The sequence below is a fragment of the Colias croceus genome, chromosome 23 (assembly GCF_905220415.1).
Source record: "Colias croceus chromosome 23, ilColCroc2.1".
In the NCBI taxonomy this organism is placed as follows: domain Eukaryota; kingdom Metazoa; phylum Arthropoda; class Insecta; order Lepidoptera; family Pieridae; genus Colias; species Colias croceus.
Genome location: NC_059559.1, coordinates 767,583 through 778,462, shown reverse-complemented (window position 1 = coordinate 778,462; position 10,880 = coordinate 767,583). Strand labels below are relative to the sequence as shown.

At 35.8% G+C, this 10,880-nt stretch overlaps 3 protein-coding genes across 4 annotated transcripts; 1 reads left to right on the top strand and 2 right to left on the bottom strand.

The window, feature by feature from the left end:
* Positions 1-400: 400 nt before the first annotated feature.
* LOC123702334 lies at positions 401-1,585 on the bottom strand. Its single transcript, XM_045650055.1, has 2 exons — positions 1,406-1,585; positions 401-874 (listed from the first exon to the last, which is right to left on the bottom strand). The coding sequence occupies exons 1-2, from the start codon at positions 1,407-1,409 to the stop codon at positions 474-476; spliced, it is 405 nt and encodes a 134-aa protein (XP_045506011.1). The 5' UTR covers positions 1,410-1,585; the 3' UTR covers positions 401-473.
* Positions 1,586-1,729: 144 nt separating this feature from the next.
* LOC123702333 (caltractin-like) lies at positions 1,730-3,524 on the bottom strand. 2 transcript variants are annotated; one of them, XM_045650054.1, is made up of 5 exons: positions 3,295-3,524; positions 2,707-2,800; positions 2,460-2,633; positions 1,973-2,085; positions 1,730-1,865 (listed from the first exon to the last, which is right to left on the bottom strand). In XM_045650054.1, exons 1-5 carry the CDS (start codon positions 3,397-3,399, stop codon positions 1,806-1,808), a joined length of 546 nt encoding a protein of 181 aa, XP_045506010.1. In that variant the 5' UTR covers positions 3,400-3,524; the 3' UTR covers positions 1,730-1,805. The 2 variants fall into 2 exon arrangements, with proteins under 2 accessions (XP_045506010.1, XP_045506008.1); XM_045650052.1 differs by lacking the exon at positions 3,295-3,524 and adding an exon at positions 2,883-3,041.
* Positions 3,525-3,537: 13 nt separating this feature from the next.
* Positions 3,538-4,169, top strand: LOC123702335 (probable small nuclear ribonucleoprotein Sm D1). Its single transcript, XM_045650056.1, has one exon. The coding sequence runs from the start codon at positions 3,667-3,669 to the stop codon at positions 4,042-4,044; it is 378 nt and encodes a 125-aa protein (XP_045506012.1). The 5' UTR covers positions 3,538-3,666; the 3' UTR covers positions 4,045-4,169.
* Positions 4,170-10,880: the final 6,711 nt, after the last annotated feature.

The window sequence follows — 10,880 nt, the reverse complement described above, 5'->3', positions numbered from 1 at the left end:
CAAAGTGCTAACCAAACTAGCTAGCGCGCAAGAGCAACTTTTGTCTCCGCAACTATTTTGTCTCTCCCATCAATTGTATGGGGAGTTGTGGCACACTTTCTTACTAGCCCATAGAGTTGATGCGAGAGACAAAATAGTTGCGTAGACAAAAGTTGCTCTTGTGCGCTAGCTCTTATATTATAAATGCGAAAGTAACTGTCTGTCTCTTCTTCACGCCACAACCATTGAACTGATTTGTTGAAATTTGGTACAGAGATAGCTTGAGACCTGAGAAGAGATATAAGGTAGGTTTTATTCCATAAATCCCACATGAACAGCAACTATACAGTACATATTTTGTTTTATAATGAAGGGGAAGCTGTGCAAGGAGAGCTGCTAAGGTAACATAAAATTAACACTATTTGAGTCCATTAATTTTTAATTTCTTTCAAAATTGTTTGTACAATATGTACTTTTAACACCAATACAGTTTATCACACATTGTCATTCCTAGTTTTCACAGTAGCTAAAATAGCTTTAGCACTAATTGGTTTTTCCAATTTCTGCCGTATAGTATCACTTTTCACTTGAACGACCACTTTTTCCGTACTCCTAATCTTTTTAATAAGATCCTCTATTCTTTTTTCTCTAATTACAAGCTCGTGTTTAAAATCGTCCATATCTTTGATCGTGTCATCGTATGATAAGTCGGGTATTTGAATTTTTGACTTTATCTTGCAATTAGCGATAGTTTCCACTTGCAGGTTGAGCATTTTGTTCTCCATAAGTGTGGATTTGTTTTGGTAATCAACGCACATTTCTCCGAACCGTTTTCGTGTCTCTACAACCACGTTCATCAGGCGTTCGCATTTTTCCTCCAGGGACATGTTTGCGTCTAATTGAAAGTATAAAAACATTTCATTAAACATTTACAAGAAGTGCAGTTTAGCAGTACAGATTTTGATATGAAGTAGAAATATTATTAGTATCGATTATAATTACATATTAATTATCTATAATATAAAAATGAATCCCAAATTAATGTGTTGGTAAGCGCATAACTTTAGAACAGCTGAACCGATTTCTTTAATTCTTTTTTTATTATATTCCTTGAAGTACGAGGATGGTTCTTATGTAGAGAAAACGTGAATATGTACCACGGGCGAAGCCGGGGCGGACCGCTAGTACTTAGTATTATAAAGCTGAAGAGTTTGTTTGTTTGTTTCTTTGAACGCGCTAATCTCGGGAACTACTAGTCCGATTTGAAAAATTGTTTTGGTGTTAAATAGCCCATTTAAGGAGGAAGGTTAGAGGCTATATTATATCATCACGCTACAACCAACAGGGGTGGAGCTAAGGGGGTGACACCGCGCGGAGCAGCTAGTTATAATATAAAATAACGAGATTTTGTTGTGTATATACTTACCCATGTTTTCTAAAAATTGGTACCTACCTAACGTTTTATTCAACAAAATAAACAAGATCAAGAATTGGTCATCAAATATGATTCGTTAAACAGAGATTTACTTCACAGATAAATTTACTTCGACGGTTCGATTTAAATATTTACATGTTATTTACGTACCTATGTCAAAAGTCAAAACATAAAACTTGCATAAAACTGTAAACACCATAGACAATATTTACTTTTTGGGGAACTGAAACTTTATAGCGGAAGATGGGAAATTAGTGGTCTACGGTCTACTTCATTATACTCTTTGGTCTACTTGTTGGAAATAAAACGAAATAATGAAGTAAATAATTATGTTTATTCTATTTAAATTTTCATGTTAAATAAAATGTAATCCGCTACGTATTACTAAAGTTTAGGGAGTAACAATATCCACAGAATTCTTGATCATTCTCATAAATTCTTGAACAGATATCTGGAAATGAAATAGTTTGAAGTAAATATGGTGTTGAGGTGTGAACGGTGTGCTCCTATATTACTTGCTCTGTGGTGTGCACGTATTAAAATTTACAAATTACACACAAGTCCATCAAAATCCTTATCTGCATCGTCAATCATTTCTTCTATTTCTTGATCCGATAAATAAATATCTAAGATTTGCGTAACCCGTTTCACATTTTCAAAATTTATAAAGCCTGAAAATAGTGCCCAATTTACTATTAGTTATTAAATAATTTAATTTTTATTTCAAAATATATTCAGAATGTTGTGTAGCTAAACAAATTTCAAAATTCATTCATGAGCCACATAGGAATTCACATACAAATTCGTTCCACATAGGAAAGAACCAAATCGGTATAGATTTATAAGCATGTAAAGCTAATAATTTCCTGCAGAGATACAAAAGTGAACTAGACTCTAAAATAATATACATGTAATTCTATAAAAAAATCAGTTTAATGCTAACAATATAGTAGGCTAGGTTGTTAACATGAGTGAGCTGAGAATCGCATTATGTGTTTTTACCTAAAGTAGTAGGGAAAAAGTACCCATATAAAGAAGACATTACCACAATCATCCATGTCGAATAGTCTAAAACTCTTCATAATATCCCCATCGCTATCCAGCGACATTATCTTTCTCATGATAGCCGTTTCGAAATTTTCAAAACTCAGTTTACCAGTATTACCCTTGTCTACGCCATTAATCATTTTCTGAAGTTCTTCTTTCGTTGGTTCGTAGCCTAAAGTGCATAATATTATACATTTTAATTATAGGCATAATATCGGTAATAACATTAAATGTAGATTTTTTACCTAGAGCTTTGATAGCCACTCGAAAGTCTTCAGCCTTAATCTTTCCTTCGCCATTATAATCTAGCAGATTGAACGCTTGGTGAAGATCATTTTTCTAAAAGTAGGAAACTTTTTAATATATTTCGCAATATTATGAATACCTATGAACTATATTTAGAATTAGATTAACATTTGACCTGATCGTCAGTTAGAAATAATCTAGCTTTAACATCAGTAAAGTGTAATTTGTTTGTTGAAGAAACACTTTTATGCTCAACTTCTACTTCGGATATTTCTGCGGTTACAGACAAATCTAAAGCGATGGTTTCCATACTTTTATGTTTAAGTTATTTTTGATGAAATGAACCAACTCGATTATTATAAATTAGGTTTTTTTTGGAATTAATCTCAATAAAATATTTTACAGAAACGTTTATTTTTATAAAATATTATATTTCAAAAACGTATTTATATGGATTTTTTATAACATTGTAGTTATCCTCTTATCGGTTAACGTAGGTCGTCGTTGAAATAGGGGATGAACTTCTTTGGACTTTAACTGGTGGTTTTGACCGTGGGGTATAATAGCACTGTATAAAATATACCTACCTGCTCCTTAGTTAAAACTAGACGTGCACAAACAGTAATTTCTTGTTCTTCGGGTTCTGCCTCAGCATCTATTATGGGGTCTTCTACAATAACTTCCGTGGTCATCTTGAAAATTATTCAATAAATAATCTTCTTCAACTAAACAAATCGTTCTAGCAGAAACCTTGGCAACCAAATAATAGTTTATTTTTAAAATTGGCAGCACCTAACCATAGACTACAGAATATAGGCGCTTAGCTTAGCGCCATATTTTGTTTAGGCTGTCTGCTTTCATTCTTATTTCTTGATTCTTCGAAAAATTGAGGTTATTTCGGCGCTCAGACGCCGTAATTGTTTTGCTAAAAGTGGTATATAAATAACAACACAAGAAACATGAAGCTCGTTCGTTTCTTAATGAAACTTAGTCATGAAACAGTTACAATAGAATTAAAGAATGGTAGCGTCGTCCACGGTACCATCACCGGCGTCGATGTCGCTATGAACACACATCTCAAAGCTGTAAAAGTAACTTTAAAGAATAAAGAAGAGTTGCAATTGGAGACGTTAAGTATACGTGGGAACAACATACGATACTTCTTGTTGCCTGATAGTTTACCTTTGGAAACTTTGTTAATCGATGATACGCCTAAAGGAAAGGGTAAACGTGAGGGCTTCCAGCGCGGTGGTACGAGAGGCGGCAGGGGCAGAGGCCGAGGTGGTCGCGGAGGCCCGAGAGGCGGTCGCGGAGGACGGGGACGAGGCCGCCGATAAACTTAATGTATATTAGTTATAAGTATTTGTGATTACATTCTAATTCCTACCAAAAGTTGTCTCATGGAAGCAAAGAACGTGATGTTAGTTTTTACTGTGTATTAAAGAATTTCCATCTTTGCAAATTGAAGTTTTAATAATAACGCACCAAGAAATGAAGAAACATTCTAAGTAGTTGGGATGACTTAAATGTGCTACAGGCAGTTCTAAAATATACACTAATGATTAACTAATAAGAAATTGGTTTGGGATATTACAAAGCACTATTATTGTGGAACCACACACAGGTTTGAACTTATATTAATCAATTCAAGACTATTCAATATAAATTAAAAATACCTTGAGTTGAATTATAGTTATCCACATAGAAAGCCTACAGTATACTCACACTAAAACAGCTGTGAAAAATTTTACCTTGAGGTAACTTGAAGTACCTATTTAGAAAAAAAATCGTAAAAAAAAAAAACTGTAACAAATGGTTCATGGAAGTTTGATAGTAGAGTTAATTAAAATTTTCTGGTATACAAACTGAAATGTTTATTCCTTTAACATTACACATTCTTATTTTGGGCTAATTATTATCATACTTCAAGCGTACCTACTAGGGAATTGTGTACCATCTTAGCTTAACATCAGCCAAGATTGTGGTCTAGTGCTTTCCTATGAATAAAAAATAATTTAAACATAGATTTGCTACACTTCATGGTTATCACCGATTTTGATTAATTTTGCATACAAATTGGGACTGCTGAGGTATTGAGGCTTTGGTAAGATATAATTTATGAAGAAAATTTAGAGGATTATCTCTTACTAGCTTTCCGCCTGAGGCTATGCCCGCGTTTTTAAAGAAAAACGCGCGTGGGAATTCCGGGATAAAACCTATCCTATGTGTCAATCCAAGTTACCCTTTATATTATGTGTGCTAAATTTCATTGTAATCGGTTCAGTAGTATTTGCTTGAAAGAGTAACAAACACACACACATCCTCACAAACTTTCGCATTTATAATATTAGTAGGAAGTTATTATAGTAGGATAGAATAGGATGTACTGCATAAATATTTGAATTGTACATTTTACGGAATTTATGATTTCACATTGACGTAAATATAACACTTATGCAAATTCACATTATCATTAGAATAGTGTGTTCTGCAAAAGGGACCTTCATATTATTATAAGACAAAGTTTTTAGCAGCTAGGTAGGTACTTGTAAATTGCATTGCAGCTTCTCATATATAAAATGATCCAACTTTATGGAGTTATAATCAAACAAAGTTGCTTTTGCTGTTCTTATGTCCCTTTGTATGCTTAAATTTTATTTTTATTTTATTTTATTTGCAACACAAACACATATAACAATAATATAGGTACAATACATATTTAACTTTATAAACCTTAATGACTAATTGTTATTGCAATAACATGTGTTGACTACTAGACTATAAATTACAATCGCTTACACATAAACAAAGAGTAATCTTTAAAACTACGCAAAGGATTTTTATGCGGTTTTAAAGTGATGCAAGAGAAGGTTTTAGTATATAATTTATTAGGTTTTAGACAAAGCGGGTGAAGCCGCGGGCGGTAAGCTAGTGATGTATAATACTATCCTATATTGGTTAATATTTCAGTGTGCCTTCAGAAGAAGACTATTTTTTCTAAAGGTATATACCTGATATCATGCTAGTTGAACATCATAAAAAAATTCATGGAGGTTTAATTATAGGCGTAATTATTGTATACTAGCTTTTGCCCGCGACTTCGTCCGCGTGGAATAGTGACTTCCGGCAGAAAAGTATAGATAGCTGTGCCCGCGACTACGTCAGCGTGTAACTCCTTGTGTATTATTAATTTAAAATGTATTGGTAATATTATTTACATCAGGTTCACATGAGGCTTAAGGACCTATAGAATCAAAATACTTTAGCGCAAAGCTTCCGGGTAAACTATATTGAAAGTTGACCCGTCCGGCACGTGAACATAAAGATTTCTAGAACTGCTAACACGGGAAAGAGCAACGTATAACTGACCATGCGAGAAACAACTGACACCGAGATCTACTCCGGCAACATGAAAAGTCTGCCCTTGAGCCTTATTTATTGTCATTGCATAACACACCGATACTGGGAATTGCGTCCTTTTAAATTGGAATGGAAAATTATTTGGTATTAAGGGTATTCTGGGGATAAAGACGGTTTCTCCTGCACCGCAACCTGTTAAAATTTGAGCCTCGATTATATTTTGTTGCAACTGGGTTACTTTTAGTCGAGTTCCATTGCAAAGTTGTGGTGGTCTTAAATTTCGGAGTAGAATAATCGGAATGCCAATTTTTAAACAAATTTCGTGAGAAGGAAGTCCGGGCATATTTAAAGAATTTAAAAATTCTATCGGGTAATTAGTTGCTTCTTGTTCATCGACCATTCTATTTATTGATCTATAAACTTTGCTTTCCCCCTGTATATTCGACAGTATTTTGTTATTAATCTCAGATGCCTGGTCATTGCGAGGAGTTAAAATAGATCTTTCGCATAGCCAGGAATTGTCCCTATTTAATATATTTGTTACGTCACCGTAAACCGACGATATAAGATGTGGTTGAGATTGCACTATACAACATAATTCAGGCGTCAGAATAAGTTTTCCTTGGTGTAGTTGTGGATAGGTACCTTCACCAATCTTTAATAATGAATCAGAAAATTGACTATCATCCGGGTTATCTCTAGTTCTCACTCGCATGTTTATAGTCAAATGCACCGATTGTATATCACGCCACAAATAAGAGCTTTTCAGGCAAGCCCTAACCTCATCAGTAGCTCTACCATGAGTTTACGCATACGATACTCGCTAGCGATTGTAGTAAGCGGTTTGTATGAAATTTCGTACAGCGCCCCTAGTGTGCCGTAGCGGAACTAAAAAGCCTACCATGAGGTGCAATATACTACAGTAGATAACGTATAGTCGCTGTAGTAACCATACAATTTTTGCACCATGAGTTCTAATTTTGACATATAGTTTATAACTATATAGTCATTCACGGTAATTTATCTCGTGAAAGTTAAGAACTTACGTTTACTATTGTAGTTACGTCAGACGATTAAACTATGTCAACTCATGGTAGAGCTACTGCTCGGGTTCCCCGTGGTATTACCGGTAAGGTTTGTCGGAAATCACCACAAAATAAAACCGTGATACCGCCCATTGGTCGATCATTTTGTCTTATATCCCTTAAAGTTCTATCTACCGCTTCTACTGCTTTTCGATGGGCCATCGTACATTCATCCCATATGATTAAATTACACTCGCGTAATACCTTTGCTTTGTCGCTATTTCTTGAAATACTACAGGTTGGACTTTCCGTGCGATCTAAATCAATTGGTATTTTGAACATAGTGTGAGCCGTTTTACCTCCTGGTAGCAATGTTGCAGCTATCCCAGATGAAGCTACGGCAAGAGCTATTTTACGCTGATTTCGAACATAAGCCAATATTAATTTAGTCAAAAAGGTTTTCCCAGTTCCTCCAGGTGCATCTAAAAACCATATTGTTCCCAAATTATTTTGAACACTTCCGCACACACGGTCATAAACTGAACGTTGTTCTGCAGTCATCATTGGGACACCGTTTTCTAATGTTGTCAGCAGTTCCATTAAGTTGTAACCAATCTCTGCGGAATATTCCCTATTAGTTACCTCTCCGACTGAGGTTGGTGTTGGCAAACCATATTCACATAGTGATTTACCGCCAACTGCTGTTAACTCATCCTGAAGAGCTAATAAGCACTGATTTATGGCAAGATCACGGAAATTATCATTAGTTGTGCCTTCATCATTGTTAGATATATTTCTAAGAAAGTCTTCTGAAAATTTGTCTTTATATTTTTCCCATAATTGTACAGCATCTGACAAATTACAAAATGTAAGTAATGTTACAAATAAATGACGTAACCGTCTTGGATTATCACTAACACAGGATTCTGCTAAAGCGTCATCCCAATGCTGATCATTTTCAAGCAAATGACGCGCTTGGCAAGCTGCATGATAACTGGAATAAACAACATTGTCTACTTTTCTCAAATCTATAAATGAGGTTGGTCCTCGCACAGTATGTAATAATAATCGCAAATAGAAACACTCAGCGTTGTTAGGATGAACGGTGTATACTCTACCAAGAACATGTTCTTTGAAAATACCTGACTCGCCATCTACAGGCCTGCCACGGCGTCTACGATTAAAGACACCTCGTTGCTTATCGTAGGTATAATACGATGGAACTTCTTCATATAAAAGAGATTTTGCAAAATCATCAGTTTGGCAAAGTCGAAAGAATGCTAATAAAGTTGTTTGTCTAGGGTTCTCTAACCGTTCTGTGACATTTTCGGTGTTGAAATATATACGTTGACCGCCTTCAAGATGAACATCCAGATGGGTCACAGGTGGATATCTTTCATGAATGTTGAAACTTAAGATCCGCCACACAGCTTCTGAAGAACTTATATATCTGCCTGACTGAAATCTTGTAACTTCATCATTTTCATTTCTCAAAGCAAATGTAGCTTGGTCACTGCCCTTATTAATGTACTTACAAATATATTTTATTGACTCTACACTATTACACATTTCAACATTTATGTGAGCTTGAAATGCTCTGGACAACACAGGAGAATACGGAACGACCCACCTATTGTCTAAAATAACCTGTTGTCCAGACACTCGCTTTTCAACAGTGAAACCACCAGTATCTCTTGAACGGCGACGATATTTCGGGTATCCATCATGTCCTGTTACAGTTTCTTCCACTAAGGCTTTTGGATATCTTTTAGTGCAACGACCGTCTTGCATGCAAGAAGAATTCACGTTAAATGCACCACATGGACCATGTATCATATGAGTTTTAACAATGTCGTATAACTCGGAATCTGCAATCGGACTTGGAATTTCGGCACTGATTAAACTGTCTACATCATTAGGTCGAACCTTATCTTTTAACCAAAGCAGGATATGTGCGTGGGGTAAGCCGCGTTTTTGCCATTCAACACTATACATATAACACAATACTTCTCCAAAAATGTTATCTTTGGTAAATAGATCTATCATTGATTTTAATTTTAAATGAAAAACTCTTGCGATGATATCATGGCGGTCATGCGGTGCTTGACCCTCAAGAAGCTCCCGAGTGATTTCATCCCACTTAGGATTGGTAGTTACAGTAATAAATAAGTCGGGACGTCCATATTTTCTTACGTAACAAAAAGCATCTTGAGTACGTTCGTGCATGTAGCGTGGACCACCAGTAAAAGAAGAGGGCAAAATAACTAAACGGCCCATATTCACCGTATCATTATCTTGCTGCATGGCGTCGCGAAGGTGCACGTATTCTTCAGCGCGCAGCTGCCTTTGATTAGATCGTATATAAACTAATCTTTCGGTTTCAATTTTTGCGTACATGTCTACAATAAACTGATTGAATAAGCCACGAAAACGTTGCAAGTATACAAACCTATTCCGTCTTACTTGCAATTGGTAACAGTAAAATTGAAGGCATGAAATCTTTTTATTATAAATAGGTGCGCCTGTATGCGGATCAGTTTGGTATAAAGCAAAATTATAACCATCTTCCCCTCGACAATATATCAAAGGATATTGCAAACCGTCGTAAGCCCTGTGGGTTTCGTAAATACGTTGTAAACGATTGTCTCTGGAACGGATAACGATATCACGCCTATCACATTCCTGGTCGACCAATACCACAGCAACTTCATTCGTGGATGGAGCATTATAACGCCCAGGGTGTTCCTGCGTTGGACGCCTATCGGCATTTATAACAATTTTATAATTGTTATCATCATCTCGAGGAAGAGCTTCTAATGCCGATTTAAAACTGCATACATACGAATTAATCTGATGCAACATGTTCTGAAGTTGTGAAATGAGTTCAGCATTTAAATTTGGGAAATATTGATTTCTTATATTCGACTGTTCGTTGTAGTCGGATACAAAATATATTTGAAGAAACTTAGGTTGGTCTTCAGGCAAAAGAGATCCTATCAAATGGTAAACCTGACCTTGTATTTTAAAAGTAGGCATGAAAGGACCTTCGGAGATTTGTTGAGCACCAAAGGATGTCATCTGAAACGCACTATTATAAGTGCGAATGTTGTCGAAAAACTGTTTAGATTGCACATGTTCCCCTAAAAGTAATGATTTCAAAGGTTCCGGTGGGTCTTCGAATGAAGGCAAATTTATTTTACCTCCAGAACAACAGAATCCAGCCGACTCCTTACTCCACTTTAAAGCATTACAAAAAGAACATGCCACGTTCATATCGCCTATTACAGAAGATGATCTGTAATCAATTGTGAAATTATAAGCAAACCCACTTTTATATTTGTCTGACCACGCCACCGTATTTCTAGATTGATCTTCTATGTGTACATCTAAGTTATTAAGACTATGACGAAATCTGTCTGCAGTAAGACGGGCCTCTCGCTGTTCGTCCGTTTCAAGAGACCGAATATTTTCGATTCTTAATCTTTCATTAGACAAACTTATTAATCGTTCTTGTGTCAAAGAATTGTAATGTTCGCGTACCGACTCTAGTCGTTGTTCATGCTCATGTTCATCTTCGAGTGATCGAACAATATTATGGTGCACCCTATCATTTGTCAAACGGTCTTCATATTGAGTAAAAGTTTCAGATTCTCGAGATAAAATATGACGTTCGCGGTCAGCTGTGAGACGCAATTCCCTCTCAGTGAAGGTTTCTGACTCGCGAGACAATATATGACGTTCGCGGTCAGCTGTGAGACGTAATTCCCTCTCAGTGAAGGTTTCTGACT

Coding starts and splice junctions, on each gene's coding strand:
- LOC123702335 (XM_045650056.1), top strand. CDS start 3,667: ATGAAGCTCGTTCGTTTCTTAATGAAACTTAGTCATGAAACAGTTACA.
- LOC123702333 (XM_045650052.1), bottom strand. CDS start 3,017: ATGGAAACCATCGCTTTAGATTTGTCTGTAACCGCAGAAATATCCGAA. Junction 2,634..2,706: donor AGTGGCTATCAAAGCTCTAG/GTAAAAAATCTA, acceptor TATGCACTTTAG/GCTACGAACCAACGAAAGAA. Junction 1,866..1,972: donor ATAAGGATTTTGATGGACTT/GTGTGTAATTTG, acceptor TTTCATTTCCAG/ATATCTGTTCAAGAATTTAT.